Source organism: Manis pentadactyla, chromosome 1 (assembly GCF_030020395.1).
Source record: "Manis pentadactyla isolate mManPen7 chromosome 1, mManPen7.hap1, whole genome shotgun sequence".
Taxonomy (NCBI): Eukaryota; Metazoa; Chordata; class Mammalia; order Pholidota; family Manidae; genus Manis; species Manis pentadactyla.
Window position 1 is genome coordinate 194,233,045 of NC_080019.1, and position 21,142 is coordinate 194,254,186.

The 21,142-nt window shown below is 49.9% G+C and overlaps 1 protein-coding gene and 1 pseudogene across 7 annotated transcripts in view; one reads left to right on the plus strand and one right to left on the minus strand.

Moving 5' to 3' along the window:
* Positions 1–21,142, plus strand: part of SLC37A1 (solute carrier family 37 member 1) — a 68,478-nt gene that overhangs the window by 1,868 nt on the left and 45,468 nt on the right. Inside the window, exons 2-3 of one of the 7 annotated variants that reach the window (XM_057504926.1) lie at positions 2,711–2,801; positions 17,808–18,034. In XM_057504926.1, the coding sequence (XP_057360909.1) occupies positions 17,979–18,034 (56 nt within the window). In that variant the 5' untranslated portion in view covers positions 2,711–2,801; positions 17,808–17,978. Of the gene's footprint in view, positions 1–2,710; positions 2,802–11,998; positions 12,089–12,349; positions 12,514–12,617; positions 13,604–17,807; positions 18,035–21,142 lie in introns of those variants that run through there. The other 6 variants (XM_057504929.1, XR_008998591.1, XM_057504925.1 and 3 more) reach the window with 6 other exon arrangements.
* On the minus strand, positions 13,820–16,286 carry LOC130684338 (NADH dehydrogenase [ubiquinone] iron-sulfur protein 4, mitochondrial-like; annotated as a pseudogene).

Here is a 21,142-nt window from a genome sequence, read left to right on the forward strand (position 1 = left end):
TCCTTCGAATAGATGTGCTCACTCTGTCTCTCTTACCTCCCATTGTACCTTGAACCATCTTTATCAAACACACAACTTCTGTCTCACGTATAATCATCTGGATGGTTGTCGATTTCTCTGTACTCAGAGGCCATGCCGCCCTCATCTTTGTCTCCCACATGGCATCTAGAAAATTGTTTTGTGCACAACGGATGCTCAGCCAAGCCAGTGAAATCCAGTACATACGGGCCGTTAGATCCCTGGTGAAATGGAAATGTTTGAGGTCTTTCTTCCTTTATCAGTTTTACTTAAAAGAATCTCTACGTTGTGTGTGGAAATTAACAAAGGCTGCCCAAATGAGAACATGCACAGACTAGTTATTCAAAGCTAGAGCAAGGGGGTCAGCTGCCATCACTTGTGTTTGACAGCGACTCACAGGCAGAAGAGTGGGAGAGCTTTACAGTGGAGGGGAGAGGGGGCTCAGGTGCGCCCTGATTGGAGGCTGGTGGCCTGGGGAAGCTGCAAAGGCTAACCAGAAGCAGGGCAACCTCTGTGATTGGTCAGGGTGCACACCCAGCTTTCTCCGGTTGGTCCTAAGTTGGAAGTGGGGAAAAATAGCGAAACATTCAGGTGTTAATCAAGTGCCGGCCATCTGGGCCAGTTGTTACAGGGGTTATTGTTTGTTCCTGAATCTGTTGGTGGAGGCAGCACACTGACTTCCTAGCAGGCTCCTAGCAGGCTGGCTTCCTGGGCTGGTTACTGTGGATAACGTGTAGGTTTCCTGGGCTGGTTACTGTGGATAACATGTAGGTTTCCTGGGCTGGTTGCTACAGTTTGTGGGTCAGAGTTCTATTTTTAGATACAGTTTGGCCATTATTAAATCCTCAGTGTCATATTCCGCATTGTACAGCTAAGGAAAGGAAGCCACAGAGAGGTAGTCATTGCTCCAGGTCATCCAGCCAGTGGTACTCAAACCAAGCGATCTGACTGGAGAGCCATCACTGTTAGTCAGCATACTTCACTGCCTCCCAGATCTCTGAAGTTAAAGGAGTCTAAGTATGGCTCTCTGGAGTGACCTTCAACCATCTGCCAAGCAGAGAACCACAGGCTCAGTAAGCGTTAGATTCAAAACACCAGAATGTGGCATAAGCGGACCTTGTTCTGGGTGCCATCAGTAACAGCTGGGTGCCTCGCCAGAGCGCTAATGAATACTAACATTTACAATTTGATTTACATCCCATGCGAATTAGTCAGTCCCCCCTCCGCCAATCTTTTCATCTATGGTAGCTTCACCACATGGCAGATTTAGCAATTGTCCAAATGAGGCAAGATGGGGTGAAAAAACAGGACTGCCTCCAGCCTCCTGCTGCAGCAACTGGACCAGATCCAAACTCCTGCCTCCAGAAGGAGGCTGCCCCCTGGCTCGGGTCAGGCCGGGAGCCTCACCTGCTCCCTCTGAGAGGCCTGCAGAGTCCAGAGAGCCTTCATCAGGCCAAGCTGATTTGTGACAGCCCTGACTCCCTGACCCCCAGCTCCCGGGTGATCTGGAAGTGCTTAGTGACCACAGAAACAGCACATTCAAACTCTCAGGCCCTCAGAACGCTTGCTTAACGCATCCTCCTCCTTTCTTCTGGGGAATGAGAGGCACAAAGGCAATGACATCACCAGAAGGGGTTCTTCACTGGGAAAGAAGGAGGAAATCCTCTTCCATCTCTTAAAAGCCTCGTCAAGGAGGCCCTTCCCATCATCCACTAGCAGGGGCCTCCCATCAACCCCGGCCAGTTCCGTCACCCACCGGGAGGGGTTTCCCGTCATCCGCCCCCCCAGGAGTTTGCGCAGATGTAGTCCTTGGAGGGTGGCGGCAGCAGGCCTCCAGGTGAGTGGAGAGGGAGTGCCCACAGTTCCTCTGAGCTCCATTGCCAGGAAGAAATTGTCTTCCTGCCCTTCTTAAATAAGAATAAGAGACTCCCCTCCACTCCCCCCAAAAAAATGGAGTGAAAAAAACACGGTGCGGACTGGCCACGGTTCATCCGCGCAGAGGGGCTGCCAGGGTGACTCTGTCCCTGCGGGGGGATTGCCGCCGAGGAACGTGGCTTGGGTCCCTCCTGGGGGTTGGCTTCCTAATTCCACACCTTTCTGACCCACCTCCAGGCAGTTGCCATGGTGACTGGCTGAGTCCTGAGCCTGCCCCTTCTGGGAAAAGACCTTCAGATCTGAGGGAGAAAAAAACCCTACAAACAGGTCTTTTGTTTTCTTTTTAAAGTTTGTGGCAACTGCTCAGATAAAAAGCAGGGACTTTGAACAAAATGAATTCAGGTCCATTTTAACTATGGAAATGGGAGGTTGTTTATCAAAGCACTTAAATTCTTGCAATTTTAATTGTATATATGCACATAAACATATAGATACAGGTGTATATACAGATAGATATAAACAATACTGGAATTGCAACTTTAAAAAAAATTTTGAATTTTTATGGCATTTAGTGGGTAGGGGTCAGGCCCAGGGTTGGAATCCTAGCTCTGTTCATTTCTTCCTGAAGTCAATTTACCCATCTACAAAATGGAGATAATAGTTAACTGCCCTCTTAGGGCTACTGTGAACCTAAACAAGATGTTTTTAATGAATTCGCCACAGTGCCTAGTACACTAAAGCAGTTAGCAAGTGTTATCGATTAATATCAATTATACTGTTGTTTATTCTAAGCTAAGCACCTTCTGCCTGTCAACAGGTCCTTGGGAATGTTCTGATTCCAGTTTATCCTAATCATTTTCAATTGTCGTTTCTTCCTGAAGAGGATCAGACTAAGGTGGTTCAGCCAGGTAATTGTTTATGACAATCACAAGTTAATCTGTGATGAACAGATTAACGCTTAATGCTTATATTCATTAGCACTAATAGACATGAGAGTGGGAAGAGACTGAAGTTTCTAGAAATACACAGATATGTAGATTAAATGTAAGTAGGTATTTTATTATGAGAAGCTATGTCTCATTAAAAAACAGCAACCAACAAGGAGGAAATAATGAGGTACACGTGCACACACCTACCTGAGTTACGCGGTTTAGTGGAAGGGTACTGAGAATGCTGTTGTCAAGAGTGGAAAACAAATTATTTTTCCACCCAGGAGACGAGATTATTCAGTAATGCATCACAACCAGTGGAGCAGACAGGTTGGTGGAGATTGCCAGGGTGGAGACGAGACGTCAGGAAACTGGCAGGTTCGCAGTTCCCAGTGGGCAGCAACTCAAGGGCAGAGAATGTGGCTCATCTGCACTCCCCTCACCCACCACACAGCACTCAGTCAGCACATGCTTACCAACTTGAATGTTAGGTCTCATTTTGCAACAGAACTGTACTTTATTCAACACTTGGGAAAGAAAAAAAGTAAAGTGTATTTGTTTTTTGTTCCTTTTTTCTTCTGGTTTTGGTTTTTGACCTTGTTTTTTCATCCTTCTTAGATCCGATTCCATTTCCCCAGGGCTTTCTCAGTACATCGGTTAAATAAGTACAGCTGAGTGTGTGGTGAGTCCCTAAGTCATATGCTAGAGGGCTACAAAGTAGTGAGGAAAAAGTTACAGACCCATCTGGGGCAAATCCAATGTTAACCCATGGTCGTAAAAAATTTACCAAAATGATAATTCCTCATGGCTGCATATTAGTCCCTTGCTTCTAAATGGATGTCACTCTTCCCTACTAGTGGCTGTGAAAGGTGGCTTCTACTCCTGATATTACAGATGACCCTGCTATGGCCAGTGGTGATACAAGGGCCTAAGGATGGATGGGTTCTCTCAGGAAGGGTTCAGTGGGGAGGCTGCAAGCTGAGTGCCATGTCTGTTCTTCCCCCAGAATAAGACTCGCCCTGCCTAACTTGCAAGAAGGTCATGAGGATCAAGTAAGAAAATGAGGATGAAATGCTCTGGAAATGCCAGATGCTGTAGAAATATAATGTGTATACTTAACTCAGGTTTTAAAGTAATCATTATGTAATACTTAATGCGTTCAAATACCTGTTCAAATATGTCAGCAATGTAGCAAAGTAATGTGATGAACACCTGTGAACCTACTCCCCAAAATAAAAAATGGATACATGAATAGAATCACTCTGAACACCTGAGTGTGTAGATCTCTGTCCACATCTCAAATTCAGCTCTGTCAAATTCAGTCACATAGTTTTCAAAGTTACTGGGATGGTGGGGAGAAACATTAAAACTAAATAAATACTACCAAACTGCCTCCTAGGATGGCCTGCCCAGCACCCCTCTCCGGCAGAATGGGTGATTCCCACAGCTCCCTCACCTGCTGTAAGTCATTTTTCTTCTTTGCTAATTTGATGGGCAAAACAGCCTTTCACAGTGTCTCTACTTTGTGTTTCCTTAATTATTTTGTGAGGATAAGCATCTTTCCCCAAGGGCTTATTCTTCATCTACACTATTCTTAATTAATCAGATCAGTTTTCTGCAAGACATCCTCATCTGTCTGCATATGTTCCCTTTTTCTGAGATGCAATTCCCGTATTTCTCTACCTGGTGAATAGTTCCATGTGAGTACCTGGCCCTGCTGCCACCTCCTCTGGAGGCTTTCTTACTGCTTCCAGCCCTTTCTCGCCATCCCTGTGGTGGTGCTCCTGTTGCCTCCCCAGTACAACTGTGACGTGTTTCCAGGTCAGCCTTCCTAAGTGCCCCCAGGGCTCAACCCCCATGGTCCACATAGCCGAGGCTCAGATTATTAACAATTACTAAACACCCTTGGCAGACTGGGAGAATACAGGAAACTATAAAGAAGTCAGCCAATAACTGCACCTCCCAGAGACAGCATTCTGGCATGAATTCCTCCGAACTTTTTAAATGTATGTATATGTATACTTGTTCTTAATTGGAATTGTTTCATTCATCATTTGCCATTATTTTGTGCCATTATATGGCAACTATGTCAAAACTTCAGAAGTGTTTTAAATGACTAAATAGTTTTTCACCTTAAGAATATACCAAATTATCTTGACTCAAGCAAGTTTTGATGAATGAATGGAGATGTTTAATACAAGTTTGAAGGAGGTGGGTTTTACTTCAGGAAATTACACTCCATTACATTAGTAAGAAAACACTGATTCAGGGGCCTTTTCTGGGTACTTCACTCACCCCTACTCTGGGATGGCCACCACAAGCCCTTCCTCAGCCGGGGCACCGCTTCTTTGCTAATGGCACCAGCATACGCCCTTGTTTATATGTCTCTCTGTCCACTCCAGGGCCAGTTCTAGTGGTCTAGCTGCTAGGACAAGCCTCTAAGCAGCCGTGGACCAAATGCAATAGTCAGGAGGCCTAAACGAATCCTTTCCCCCCTGCCTGCAAGATGAGAGCCGGGGAGGTTCTTAACCAGGCTGGGAGTTTTAGGTTCCTACTAGCATCAGCGCTGAGACCTGGCACTGGAAAGAACCAGCTGGGGGCCACTTTGGGCCACACCGGGCTGCTGGCTGCCACCTGTGGGCAATGCTGGAACTCACCAGCATGGTGCTGTGGATCTGTGGCCCTGGATATGGGGTCTCAGTGCAAGGACCCTAAAAGTCTCCCCATTGAGAAAAATGGAAGTGGAAAAAATGCGTTTATGAAGCAAGATCAGGTGAAGGTCACTTCACTGCCCCAGTGCTTCCTGCGATTAGTGCCTTTATTGATTCATAGAAAATACAGTATCAAACAAAAGCATGACTTTTTTCTAAGAGTTTTAAAATTGTTATTTAAGTTACAATCAGAAAACTTGTAACATGTTAAGGATTTAGGGGGGTTTTAGGTTATGTGGCTTGAGGTTCTCTGTAGTTTTGTACCAACTGGATTGTGAACTCCCTGAGAATGGCACCTGTCATTCTCCTAACAGGCACAGTATGTAAAGATCTAAGCACTCAGTGAGCCTGTGTTAGAGGAGGAGAAGCTGAGGCACTGAGTTTAAGGGATGGTCCCAACGTGTCCCATCTAGCAAGTGCTAGTGTCAGTCTGGCAGCGGCCACCAGCAGGAGGACCCTGCCATTACCATCTCTTGCCAAGAAGATGTGGCTGCTGGTGTTGCTCCACGTTCCCACTCAGTTACAGGGGCCATGCCATGTCCTCACCGACGCTCCACGTTTGCCAGCAGGAGGGCTGTGAAGTCATCCATAGGAACTCGGTAGGCATGTTTGGATTTAAAACCTCTATTAACATTATGCCACATAACGAAACCTTAACAGTGTATTTATTAAAGTTGAGGTGGCAGGGAATCAAATTCCATTTGTAGAAGAAAATGGCAAATGAACAAGATAAGCTGATGAAAGGGACTTTCTAGGTGTCCCTTACCCCCAGCTCCAGGGCATGTCCTAGAACCACTGCATATTCATGCCAACTTGCTGTGCTCACCGAGATAGAGTAGCCCCAGCATCTGGGCGCTCGCAGTTCTATGGTGCACCTGTGGCTCTCCACTCAGCAGCAGAGATGCACTGTCTTCCATGTGCCGGGCTTGGTGCTTGGGGAGAACAAGCCACCAAGGGACAAAACAGGTGCAAATCTCTGCCCTTGTCCAGCCCACACCTTAACACATGCCCTCCTTCCCCACCACGCCCACCTCCCAGAGGTCACGGCAGGGACACTGGCGCTCAGGAGAGAGGTTTGCAAGGACCCCAGCAGTAGACGTGGAGTCAAGATCTGAACCACGTCTTCAGAGATCTTCAGAGCCACGTCCCAGCCTTCCTGCCAGGCTGCTGACACTGCCCGGTTACGACTGATGACCTGAGTGATGCCAAAGAAAAAATGCCATAGCCAATGAGTTGCGTGTTATTAGTTACACAAGCCTAGTTTTGGAAAGGATTTCAATGATAAGGATTAAAAATGAATGGTTTCAATCATATGAGTTAAACAGTAAATGAACCAGAAAACATAGCTGTGGGGGGTGGGGGGAACCTGAGCAAAGCCTTCCTGTGACCACAGAGGGGACAAGGTCATTACTGTAGGCTGTAAAGGGGGCTGGCTTCATGACTTTTACCCCTGGGGAGTAGCGTAGGTTCAGCTGACTGAGCAAGGAGCCCTGCCATCCAAGGCCTGACTTGGGGAAGAATGGGTGCCCCAGGCGAGCAAGACAACTGGGGGCTCCTGGAGAACTGGGTGACCCATGTTCCTCCACCACGCTGCTCCTGTGCTGCTTAAAATAGAGGCACCCTTTCTTATAAACATCAAACACAGGCCCAGAGGGGGCTTTAAAGTACAGTCCCTTGATTTAAGCCACTTATTTTACCAAACCACCCCTGGACTGAAGGATATTGAGCCTTGTTGAAGACCTTATCACAATTTCCCAACTTGCTTATCACATTTATCTGCACTAGCTCAGCTGAGGGTCTGACTCCTTAGCGGATGTGTCAGGGTCAGCTTCCTATTTCCACTGTCCCTGAGCTAATACTACCTGCAGGCTTAAAATGAGGAGGAATTTACAGCAGGCAGGCTCCGGCAACAAGGTGGCCCCAGAGAGGAGCTCGGCTGCTGGGAACTCTGGCTGATGGATGTGTAAGTAATTTCCTGCTGGCATTTGCAGACCCCTCCTCAACCAGGCCACCCCAATTAGGATCCAGTTACTCCCCAAAGGCCCTGGGGCACTTGCTTAGCAAACACTTCTCTCTCCACACCTACTGAAGAAAAGCAAGAAGTATCTGCACTAGGAAACATTGCCAAGGCGTCTGGAAGCCAGGAGGTTTGCTCACCCTCTTACACAGGCAGTGTGCTGAGGGCCATCTTTGCAAATGGGCGGCTGTCTCTGTATTATTTTATGACACTTGCAAAGCTCTCCTGTCCAAAACGTGTCCCATACTCAGGTATCACTGGGTCTAAAGCCCCATTATGTACAAGCCGTTACCTAGGCTAAGCCCGGTGTTCTCTTTTTTAATGTCTATTTTTATTTTATTTGAAAATGTACACCTATAGTTTAAAACTGCACTGAAAGTACTATAGTCAAATGGTCTGGACAAGCAGGACTCTGTCCTTCTGCTCCTCATCTCACAGCCTAAAGGCAACCCCTTTCCACTCCTGCCATTTCTCCCAGTCACCCCCTCCAGGTTTCTGTGACTGAATACAGCGCAGTTTTCCTGTCCAGCTTAGACCTCTTCTGTGCCCTCTTGTTTTGAAGATGAGACTGAGCCCTCTGATATCCTTCCCGTTCCCTTGGCCTGGTGGGACCAACAGATACACCTTGAGGATGACTCTCTGGATGTTCAAGGCAGCTGCCTGGACGCTTCCCATCCAGGAGGAGAACCTTGGTGGAAACAGAGCTTTCACACATTGGTCAAGGAGGGCAGGGAGGAGAGCTCTGTGGCCTGAGGCAGCTCTGGGTGCTGGACACCCCGGCTCCTGCAGAACCCAGCAGGCCTGCTCCTCCACCCTCGGTCAGATGGTGGGCGGCTCCTCAGCGTATGCCTCCTGTCTGCCTGGAACATGCTTCATAGTGGGAGGCTTCTTCATGCCCCTCATTAGCAACATTAGTAAGTGATCAAAAATCACCCTGCTCTCCGGTTAGCACCCCATACTGCTAGAATTCTTGCTCTTTGATTGGTGGAGGTAAAATGAAGCTTCTCTTCTCCCTGTTAAGTAAACAAGTTCTGATTTCACCTTTCCTTCTCCAAGATGTTTAAAGTGTTATGCTTCCTAAGCATGAGGCTTTTCCCCAAGCTCTGAGGCCCAGCAGCCTCAGAATCCCCTCCCGCCCTGGCCTGTGTGGGCGCTGTCCCCTCCCTCTTTACCTGTCAGCTGCTCTGCAGCTTTTGCTTGTGCATGTCCCCCTGCTGGACCCTGTCCCCTCTCCTTCCCGCCCTCTCGGCCAACTCCTGTTGGCGCCTGAGATGCCACCAGCCGTGACTCTCTCATCTGGGTTAGGTGACCCTCTTCTGCACCCCTGGTATCCCCACTGTAACGTGTAACCCTGTGTAGTGATTACTGGTTTCCAGTCTGACATCTTCACTGGCCAGAGCTCTTTGTGGGTAGGGACTAGCCCGTCCTTGTCACCACCTGTGGGAGGCAGTGGGCACCAGGCCTCCACTTCCCTCCTGGGTGGGGTCAGTGGGAGAGCGGTAAGAGAGGCAGGACCTCCTGTTCCTTCCCTGCTGGGCCCTAAAGTGACTCACTGCCCTGGCCTCTTCAGGACTAGGCTGCTAACAGCTTCCTGATGTTACTAGCCTGGGGTGTATTTCCCCATTTATTCCCCCCACCCAGCTGACACTAATGTGACAGCCCTGTACTGGGTTGACTGCTGTCTTGTCAGGTATCCCTGTGCCCCCACCCACAATGCATGTGCTTCCTGGAACTTCATAATGTGACCTAATTTGGAAATAGTTGCCGACATAATTAGTTAAGCTGAGGTCCTACTACAGTAGGGTGGGCCTTCAATCCAATATGCCTGGTGTCCTTTTAAGGAGAGACACAGAGGAAGAGGTTGACACACAGTGCGATGCCATGTGACCACGGGCAGATTAGAGCGATGCATCTACAAGCTAAGAAACACCAAGGGTTGCCAGCAACTCCAGAAGCTAAGATAAAGACATGGAACAGATTGTTCCCTGGAGTTCCAGAGGGAGCACAGCCCTACCAGCACCCTGATCTCAGAGACCTGGCCGATGGACTGTGAGACCATGCATACCATGCATTCCTGTTGTTTTAAGCCACCAGTTTGAGGTAGTTTGTCACAGCAGCCCTAAGAAGTGAATACAGGCCCCTTCCTCACATGCACGTGTTCCCTTGGAGTGGACCAGATTATTCTTGCCACATACCTTTTGCTCTACAAGGCTCCTTGCTGACATTGAGGCCTCAGGGCCTGCAATAAACACCTGTTGGATAAGACTGAATGTGCATTTCATTTGGTCTTTTCCTCTCTTACTGAACTAAAATCAAAACAAATTCAAAGCAAGCTTGGAAGTTGCAGGTTAAAGCAGAGGCAGGTGTGCTCTGCAGGCTGCTCCAAGTCTGAGCACCATGGGCTCATCTCTCTGGAACCCTGACCACCAGCCGTGTCTGTGGCAGCCTGAGGGCATGCCGCCACTGGACTGGCACAGTTTGTCATGATTCTGAAATACTGGATATGAAAAATTCAGTGGGACTGGAGAGTCATTTGATTTTTCACAAGAAACTTCAGTACATGTCAGCGAAAGAAAAGGAAGCATTGTTAGATTCTTTATATCTCAATTGTAAAATTTGTGTGATTGTGAAAAACAGCTTAAAAGTTACCATCTACTTGCACAAAGAAAGTGTCTTGAGGATGATGTCCCAGCTGTCCCCTCTGTCCCCTCTGCCTCCCGGGCTTGTGTGCAGCCATTTCAAGCATAAAACCTGGCATGCTCATCAAAGCAATCCCAAGTTTTCATTTCTAAATGTGAACTGTTTTATTTGGAAATTTTACAAAAATTTACTGTGTCCCCTAATACATTTTCTTAATGTTTCTTATAATCACATAAAAAATTAATATTGAAAAGAATATTTTAATTTTTTATAAAATTAAAAGAATAATATTTTCAGCAAATATCATATAGAGCACCCTATATGTCACACAGATATCATCATTTTCTTTGTGAGAAAATGTTGTGAAAACTCAGGAGCCCCTGCATGGGGTCACACCGCATTCATTCATGCAGTTTCCAGATGTGGGTCAGTGTGTTCTGAGATCAGGCACTGCCCTGCCGATCTCTCCAAAGCCAGGCTACGGGCCAGGAAATAGAGTTAGAAATAACTATTACCAGTTCTTTGTGATAAGTCAGGATAAAGAAGTTTCCAAAGTGCCCCAGAAAGCAGTGAGGATTGCCTGGGGGAACACAGAGAGATTCGGCCCGGGGCTCCGAGTCCGAGCTCAGGGAGAGGCTGGGCCAGGAGGGCCAAGGCAGAAACATCAAGGTGTGAGCACTGCAGTGCTGCGCTAAGCTGTGGGCATGCAGCGGCCAGAGGGGTTCGGGCCTTGTTTTTCAGCTGCTAAGGACCTGAGTCTCCTTCCTGCAGGTGATGGGGGATCTTGAAGGGTTTTCGTCAGGAGTGACAGCCTCTGGTCTGCTTTAGCAGGCAGCCCGAGGCAGCCGGGAGAGTGTGGCATGGGGAGCAGCAGGTCCCAGAGAATCTGACGCACAAGTTCAGTGAGAGCAGAGGTGCCCTGAGCAGGGCCTGTGGCCAGTGCCAGAGGAAGGGTGACCTGGAGGGAGGGGAGCTAGACTGGGCTGGGCTGGAAGAGTTAGGAAAGGGAGAAGAAACTGGCCGAGAGAGAGGAGGTCTGGGCAAGAGACCTCCCCACAGGGAGAGCGCGGCTGGAAGGTGGGGGCAGTCACACTCACAGGATGACGGGGCCCAGCAGCGTCCTGTGGCTGCATCTTGGGAAACCCGTGGCTGACAGTTCCCCTTCTGCATGGAGAAGGCTTCTCAAAAGCCTAAAGAAGTGGGACATTTGATACTACCAGCACAGCAAACAGAAAAGGATACAGGGTGTTTCAGAAACAGCACAGAGCCCGGGGGGGGGGGGGGGGGGGGAGCCCGGGGGGGGGGAAACTGTGAAGTCTGGCAGGGGAGGAGCCCTTCTCCAAGCTGGCCTGCGGGTGCCAGGCAGGGCAGGCCACTGCCAGTCTCCAATATGTACCTCTTTGGGCATGTACAGCCAGGCCTTGGATGGTTTTAACCAGGGGCAGCCTTCTTCCCTGAGGAAGTGTGTTTTCTGCCTCAGTTGCTCCTGCCAGGAGGTGCTCTTCTGGGAGCTGGGCACCAGAGCTGGCTCGGACGCTGTGTGTCTGTGTGGGTGTTCGCAGGGGGGCGCTCTGCAGTTAGCCCTCAGGCTCTCCCAGGATCAAGGAGTGTAGGATTTGGAGAACCTTTGTTCCACGGGTGAGGTGGGAACTGGGAAGGCACAGCAAGGGGCGTGGGATGTGGGTGGTCGCTCGGCTGGGCTCCTCCATGTGAGCTGTAGTGTCACAGGCATTCAGGTGTAATAAAAGATGGCTTAACAGAGCCTGTCCCCGTTTTCACTTAGTCGAATGCTATTTTCAGGATTCTGACCCTTCAGAAAGGGCAACAGGAATAAAGGCTGGGAGGCCAAGGCGGCCTTCTTCAGTGCTGGTTCTGGACGCCTCGCGTGCTGCTGTTGGGTAAGACCTACCTCGAGGACAAACGGCCCTTGAGGAGCTGGCTCTCAGCCAGCCAGTGGGGAACGTACCGGTAATGCCTGTGCGCCCGCCGGCAGGTGCAAGGACACGGGACGGCCGCCAGGAATCCCGAGGAGGCGACGGCCCGGGGCCCCGGCAGCCGCGGAGGGGGGCAGAGCCACCCCGCGTGGGGGCGCCCCCGCTCGGCGTCCCGGAGACTGCGGGACCCGGGCGCGCTCCGGGGCTGGCAGAGGGCCGGGGAGGAGCCGAGCGGGCGGGGCAGGGGCAGGGGCCGCCCCGCCCGGGCCCGGCTCCCCGCGGGCCGCAGGAAAGTGAAAGGGCGGCGGGGCCGGCGGGACCTCGGCGCGCCGCCCCAGGAAGTCGCGAGCAGGAAGCGCCCGCGGCGGTCGGGCCGGGCTGCGGCACAGGTGAGGCACCGGGATGGGGACAGGGCGGCGGGCGGCGGCGCGGAGACCCTCGCCACCGCCCGCACCTGCCGGGCCTCCGGACTCGGGCGCCCAGCACGCGCAGCACCTGCCATCGCGGGGACGCCTGAGCCCAGCGGGCTGTTCCCCGCGCCGCCTCTTTGTGCCTGTCTTCGGCCTGGGCCGGGGTGGCCTCGAGCGCCCCTGGCCTTGGGGCAGTCCTAGGAATGAGGCGTCCGGAGGCGCGGGGACTACGGGCGAGCGGAGGCCGGGGAGCCGGGCTGGGCCGGCGGCCGCCCACCAGAGCCTCGGGCAGAGGCGCACTGAGCGGTGCCGCTGGGTCCCTCGCCACTCCATCCCGGTTGCGGTGACAGCCGGGGTTCTGGGGACAGGCGCATTGTCTGCCGCGCGGCGGGGACGTGAGCGTACCGGCCGGGTCCACCTCCTCCGGGACCCGCCGCCGGGGAGGAGCCGGCGCGAAACGCCACCCGGGAGCCTCTGAGCGCCAGCTCCGGGGCCTCTGGGTTGTTTGTCTGCTGAGCAGCTGGTTGCCGGCGCCCCTGAGCCTCCTGGCCAGCACGAGTGACAGCGATCTCCTGGGTTTATAGGGCTTGAAGCGCCTGAAAGCCGCCCAGCCGCCGGCCTCCCACCATCGGGATCTTTACCCCTTTCTTCCACCCTCCTACCCTCCCGACCCCTGCACCCATGCCGCTGGTCCTGGGGACCTGGTGACCGAGCCTGTACCATCAGGGTTTCCATTCGCGTGGAAGATACTGGAAAGCCCCTTACTCCACCCCAGGTTTGAGTTGCTAAAGGAATTCCAGAGCCTGGCCTCTCCTTTCCTCACCCAGAGCTCATTGCCTGAAAAGCGCCTGCCTGCCCTTGAATGTAGTGTGAATTTGTCGGTGTTGGTGACTGCATTAGATGCCCCCTTCCCCACGTCGCTCCTTGACCGTCTCCTCTCAGATGATGCTCTTAAGCCGGGGCTCTGGACCTCGTGTCACCATGTAGCTCTGAACCTGCATTGGCAGGTTCTGTGTCGTGCCGACCACCTTTGAGTTCTGTGTTGGAGGTGGGAAGGACAGTGGGACAGGTGAGGATTTCTTTTCACGTTTAAATAAGACTGTGTGATAGCGCCTACTGTCATTCATCTTTGATATTAATAGGTGAGCGCCTTTAGAGTACAAACTGTAGAAAGTGTTTTCTCTAGAAAGGAAGTGGTATTCCCTCTCTTGACAAAAAAAAGAAAAAGAAAACTTTTGGATGGTACATGGTATTTCCCAATGTCAAAAAAATTCAACCAAGTAAATTTGAAGATCTAATTGGCTTTATTAAGCAACTCATGAACCAGGCAGCGTTCCATCTAGCAAGCAGAGAGATGCTCTGAGGAGCTGTACAAAATGAAGGTTCTTACAGGGAGGAGGATGGGGGGAGATGTGATTAGTGAAAGAAAAGGCACTGTCCTAGGCCTGGCCACCTCCCCTGGGGGGAGGGCAGGGGTGGCGTGCAGGTCTCCTCCGTAGTGTTGCTGCGGACCTCTCAGATTGACTGGTAAAATGTCACATTCCTAGGATATGTTGAAACTGTAAATAAATCTTGGTTTGCTGATGTGGGGGGAAGACGACTCTATTTGGGGCTTGTTTTTTCTTTTCTTTGTAATTGAAAGGTCAAATTTATTCAAAGATTAAGAGCTGTTATTATACGTGGACTATAAATACCACACAGCTGACTTTATTCGCAGTCAAGCAGAGATCTAGTGAACACCAGCCTATCTTGCGGATATTCTTGTCCTTTTGTTCTAAGAAAAGTTTGAGCGTGAAATTTGGACTTAGGTGTAGGAGCCTTTCTCTCTGCAACATCACAGCTCCATCCATTTTTTTCTGCAAAGGCAACTGCATCTTGTTTAGGACTGAAAGGTTAGAACTATTTTGGACAGGGATCAGCCCTGTAAGAACCTTTTCTTCCCCCCCAGGATTTTAACAGTAAGCTTTGGGTTGGTGCCCAACCCATCAAAGGATTTTCCCATCATTCCCTGGTGTCAAGCTCCATCTTCCATTTCTTCGTGCTGTGTACTCCAGACTGCACGTTACTGCGAATGGAACAAAGCTCCTAACTTTTCTGGTTTTCATACGCTCTTCTGGAACACCAGTTAAAGTAGTGATAGGCAATTTCTCATTAGCTGTTAGGAGTTGCATGTTTCCAGTTTGGTCCCATACCAACCTCCTTGTGGAAGTGCTCAACAACCTGGTAAGAACCCTGGAAACAGAAAACGCAGTTAACAGCCACCTCTCTTCTCCCCAGCAGCACTCACCTCCCGAGCTCCTGTTTTCTTTAACACCACCCATCTTTGCCTTAAAATATGATTCACTTTAAAATTTTTGCCTTTAAGTAGATTACTTAAGATGTGCACGGGGCTGCTTTGATTACTTACAGCAGCACTTCAGTTCTGGGAAGACCCTTTTGATGTTGCTCTTACTATTTCTGCCTTTCAGTCTTACCATTTTCATCTCTGAAGAGCACACAGATTGTTCTGGGAAGCACAGATCATCAGCAGGTCTGAGGGTGGGGCACAAGAATGCCTGTTTCCTTCAGGTCATTCTGCCTTACAGTTGGCTATGTTGGTCGTTTCAGAAGAAAGGTATAAAAACGTGCTTCTTACAGATTCTAGTGCAGGTGCTCCATAGGGATGTTCTGGAAGCTGCTCTCTGACAGCAGAGCGACAATGGATATTCTGACGCTTTGCCCTCCTGGCATGTGGGGTTCCAGCAGCACCTACAAGGAGCAATTTTTTTAAGTATTTAAGTATGTCTTCTGTTTAAGTACTTGGGCTCCCTGCCAAGAACCAAATTTAAAGCAGGGCTCTGCCTCATTTCCACTGCCCTCCCTGGAGGGCCGGAGGAGGAGAGGTGGGAGGGAGGCGGGACTAGAAACCAGACCAACCTGAACTTGCCCCTGCGACCCACTGACCTCTGACCTCGTCCCTGCTCAGAGTGGGCGTGGGCTTCCAGGGCTGCACTGAGTCATCACTGGTCACCTCGGAGTCTCACCCTGCTCTCCATGGAATGGTTTCCAGCAGGCACTGCCCAGGCCTAGGAGGAAGGGACTGCATTAAACTGAGCTCTTACAGTCTAAACAGTCACCATCTTTACACATCTTAATTGCACCCACCATGAAATCCGACAGGCTTGCTTGCACCCATTTTACAGGGGAGGACCCTTCATTGCTTAAGAGGAAATTGAGACCCTCCTCCTCCCCCACCACCACACCACCCACCTGCCCTGGCTGGTTTTCCAATGCCCTCTGGAGTGTGTGTGTGTGTGTGTGTGTGTGTGTGTGTGTGTGTGTGTGTGTGAGTGTGTGTGAGAGAGAGAGAGAGAGAGACAGGTTTTACCAGAACTGAATTGAGGTTCATCAGTTGATTGAATTAGTAGACAGTAATGGAGTATTTCCAGACAAGGTGCCTAGACAAGCGGTGTTTAGATAGAGGAAGAAATCGGGTTCTGCCCATCCATTTTCAGGCATTATAGAACGTAAACCAAATACCATGCTCTGCGGTCATCACTGCAGAGTTGTTTCCTAAAGTACATTTAGGCACCAACAGGAGCTCACTCATTTTGAGCAGAATTTTAATAAAATGGTTTTTAAATCCAGAGATTTGAGGCAAAAACAGTGTTGAAGGATTTGTGGAAATTCATTGAACACATGTCTTGAGCACTTGCTCTGTGCTGGGGTCTGAGCTACGCAAATGGATGGGGCAGTCACCTGCGGCCCTGGGCCCCCTCTCCTGAATTTATGATAAGAAAGACACCAGCTGCTCCTTATTCAGCATCTGCTACCTACTGGGCTCAGCACTTAGGGCTTCCCATGGATGGCCCCACGTCCTCTTTCTCACATCCCAAAATGTAGGTGCCATCATCGTCACTGTTTAGCCGGGGAGGGAGAGGGAACAGACAGTGAAGGGATGTGCCCGGGAGTCCCCGCCCGAGGTCCGCGGGCTGGGCAGTGACAGTCTGGTGGATGGACCATCTGAAACTGGCTGACTGTTACAGTCCTACTGGGGCCCAGGGGCCAGGCTGGCTGGTAGAAGCAGAGAGGGCTCCCTTAGAGGAGATGGTGGGGTCGGGGTTCTGGGGTGAAGCTAGGCAAGACATTTGAATTTTTTCTAAAAGTGGCGTAAAGGAAATGGATTGAGGAAGGTGCAGGTTTTGAGTGCTCGCTCCGGAGGGAGGGCAGGAGTGGGCATGGGGGACCTGCTCTCAGGGGGAAGATACGGGCACTTAGGACGAGAGTTTAAGGCCTCCAGATCTGAACTGCTTGCTGTTGCTTGTCTGTCATCCCAAGGAAGCTGTTCAAAGACATTAAATGTATTTCAGCCTGTTTAAATTGAGATTAATGCTTACTCAAAAACAGCTTTCTTTTAAAAAATGATATAGCTGTGACCTTTCAATGAAATGCTAAGATAAAGCAGTCCGTATTCCTGCGTGCACTGGGTGCTGTGGAATGCACTGGTCTAAAGCCTCCTTTCCACCAAGCATAGAAGAAAATGGGAAAAATAACGCAAGCCATGAGGTTGGCTTTGGACACGAGACTGGCCTGCCTCGTGTCTGGGCCCCTTTGTCCCTGAGGCCTCCCTGCCCATTCCTTCTGGTCTTGCTGGGCCTCCAGCCCTGCCTTCAGAATGGGGTCATTTTCCCAGGCCTCCAAGGTGACCACAGAAGGTTAGAAATGAAGAGGCAGATGCACGATGAAGCTCCCTCCCACACATCAGACAGGGTTCAATTCAGTTACAAAGCCCCAACGAAATGACTGGTTTGATGACCTGCCATCTTATCCAGGCCTATGTTCCTCTCTGTTAATGGGTTCAGACGTGGCCCCCAGTAGGTGGAATGGCACGTGGCCAGTTCTGTGGCGGGCTCTGGTAATTGAGTGCATGGCTGAACCACTGGGCACCTACTGGCTTCATGTGTTTGTGAATATTAATTTTGTAGACCATTGTGGTTAAGAGTGAGTGGTTGATCTCTAGATGTCTTCCAGATGGAGGTGAGCTCAGTGGTTCTTTTCCAACCTTATCAGAACATCATGTGAAATTCATTTCAGGGATCTTTGAACACACCGCCCTGGAGCGCAGGCGCCCTGCCTGCACCTTAGCAGCTCTCCCACTGGGAGCTCCCTGTCCTGTTGGAAGGCCAGCTTTGATCTGGGCTGGGTAACAGCCCTATAGGGTGTTACCTCTGCCAGGAACTTTGTGGTGCCATGGCCTGAACCCCTGACTTTTCAACTCCCTGTTCTCCTTGCAGAGAGCCAAGCCTCTGCCAGAAGGAAGGAGGAAGTGAGACCCAGCAGGTCATCTCCAGCTTTCCAGCCTGCCTGAGCGGCTTGGGCAAGAGAGAGGCCTGGAGCCAGGGTTAATAACCGATTAATGCAGCAGCTTGTTTTGTGACTGAAGCTTCGTGATCAGGGTGGCGTAAATGGCTCCGCTCCCCGCTGGCATCCGTTTCATCATCTCATTCTCCCGGGATCAGTGGTAAGTCCTGGTGGGTCAGTCCTTTGGTCTGGGCTCCACAAGGGCCATCGCGCAGCCAGTTCTCTCCTGCGGTGTCATTATAAAACACACGTGCCCGACTGGCCTCCCCATGGCTGTTGAATTGCCCATCAGTGGTGGAAGTGTCAGTAGGAACATGGCTGAGTTGTCCTCTGTCTTTGGTTCTGGCAGAAACAGATCACATTTCAACTCCTTCATGGTCTTCAGTAGTTTCTGTAATAATTGTGGTCCCCACAGAAAAATGACCGCTCACCACCAGCAGGATTATAAAGTAGCTGTGGGTGAAATAAGTACAAATTTGAACTCTAAGCTCATATGGCCTTGCCAGGGCAGAGCTCGCAGAGAGAATGTGAAACCCAAACAAGTTGGATACAGACCAGAACACCACATCCTATTCCGAGAACACCTCTCCTTGAATGCTCTGAGAATCCTCCTCACGTGGATTCATGAATCCCATGCTCCCGGAGAAAGCACATGGTGAGGGCAGAACCGAGAGCTGGCCCCCTGGCTTCTAGCGCATGCTCTCTGCCCTGCTGGTCTTTGTTGGCAAGGAAAAGTTGTCCTCTACTCTCTTAGGATCAGTGATTGGGGATATGCAAATTAAACTGACAAAAGATAGATTTGCAAGAGAAAAGACAAATTTAATCATGCAGGTAAGGGACATCAGAGAAAAATGGGACTCAGGGGCTGTTCCAATCTGGGGCTTACATTCCATCTTAATAGGGAAAGAGGAGGAGGAGAAGGACACTTAGCAGAGAACAGCTGACTTACAGGGCAGGTGAATGGGCCCTTGGAGAGTAGATGAGAGCTGTGATTGTGTGGGGACTGTCTGCTTCAGTGCTGTGAACACTTCTCATCGCCGATAGTGAGTGCCCCCTGGCTGCTGCCAAGGAGGGATTTGTGACAACTGAGCTCTTCCAGAGGCTCTGCTTTTAGGCAGATTGGAGATTTCAGGGACTCAAATACCTTCTTCTCAGGATAATTCATATGCCACAGGGGCCTGGACTGGACCCCTTCCTCTTGGTCACAACAGCCCACTTGTGGCCACTGCACACTTTGCAGCTTCCCAGGGCCCGCTAGGCAGGGGCACCCCACACCGTCTCAGGTGTGACTTCGGGCATCTCCTTTCCAGGGCGGCTCCTTTGCTGATTCATGTCCCGTCTGTTGCTGAGCTAGCTGGAAGTGTTTAAATACTGACCTTTTATGTGATGGGTGTTTAGCTTGTCTGTTTTGTGACTTTATTTTGACATAGTTTTCAAACTCCCAGAAGGAAATCATAAGAATGTTACCAAGAACTCCTGTATATCACAAATTCTTTTCTTTCTTAAGGCTGAGACCTGCAAAGGGCCGTGCTTCTCAATCATCTTTAGTATGCAAGTGAGTCAGCCAAGGACTTGTTTAAAATGCAGATTCTGATTCCGTAGGCCTGGAATGGTGCCTGAGAGTCTGCATTTCTCATGTGATGTGGTGCTATGAGTCCATTTGGGTAGCAGAGTTAGTGTTTGTCTTAATTTCTGTTCCATCTCTGCCTCAAACTTGCTATGCGAGCTTTAAAAGTTTTTAACCTTTCTAGATCTGAGCCTCTTATCTATAAGAGAAGAGAATTGGCTTTAACATCCCTGTGAAGGACATTTTTTATGTTTTTCTACCCAGCATGCATTGCCCCTTGATTTGGGAAATTGACTTCCCTCCTCTGTGTAGTTGTCATGTTAGGTGAGCCTCAAGACTTTCCGTCCTTTTACGGCAGCCGATAGAGGCCCTCAAGGTTCTAGTCCCATAACCTTCCTTGGCAAGAGGCAGGGGAGGAGCTAAGGTGGGCTACTGGCCTGTCTCCTGGGACTTGAGTCTGGGTAGTGTGAACCTAGACAGGAGGGTCTGTTGAAAGGCATCTAGTCCAGCTGTGGGGCCAGGTCAACTAGCAGGCAAAACCTGAACATTTCACCCCACTTGCTTCCCCACCCTCTGCCGTGTGTGTTTGGTGCACGTATGTACACACACATATTTTTCTGAACCATTTGAGAGTAGTTGCAGACATTATGGTCCTTTATTCCAAATACTTAAGTGTGTGTTTCTTGTGAGCAAGACATACTCATGTAACCACATACAAAGATTAAAACTGGAAAATTTAACACTGATAGTTCACTATTATCGAATCCACAGTTCATATAACCCATTTATTCAAAACTATGTTGGATGTCCCACCACGTCTTCTGTGGCTTCTCCCTGGCCCAGGACTCACCCCAGCATCACACGCTGCATCTCGTTGTCCTGGGGGTTCAGTGTCCTTTAATCAGAAACTGTTCCTTGGCCTTGCTTTGTCCTTCATAACCTTGGCATTTTTAAAGTGCATTATCTATTTATTTTATAGACTGTCCTTGTTTGAGGAGTCCTCATGATTAGACTCAGTTTGTGCATTTTGTCAGAATCCTGCAGAAGAAGCTTCTCACTGATGATGAAGGAATTACAGATGGGGGCACTGAGTGACTTGTGTGGTGTTGGATTGGGGTTAAAGATATCAAGAAGAACTGGAGAGAAAGGCAGGGAGAAACAGATATGGCTGTGTGTGTGTGTTTGATGTGTGTGTGTATGTATGTGTGTAACATGCCCTCATCCTGCCCACCAAGAGGTTCTGGGAAGAGCAGCACCCTGGCAAGAGTGAGCACATCTGGTGCCAAATCTTGGTTTCTATGTGCCATTTCCCACTGAAGGAGGCAGGCTCCTTGGAGACTGTGCTGATATAGTAAGGTGAGGACTGGGGCAGGGAAAGTAAGGTGAGCCTGGACTATCTTTGCCAGAAAAGAAGAAATGCTTACAAAGGAAGGGGCCCTCTGGCCAAATCTGGGGTGATCTGAGGTTAAATAAACAATACAAGTAATGGATTATGGCCTATTGGATAAAATAAGAATCCAGTGAGTCCTGTAAATGCTGCTGTAACTAAATAAATGCACTACTGGGAGAAAGGACAGCTCTTCCCCGCAGTTGAATGCCAGCTGCTAACTATAGCAGGAGTGCTCAATTGGGATATTGCCATCCTATAAACATCAAGATTACCCACTTGAGGCAAAGACCTTTAGTGGACACACTATCAGC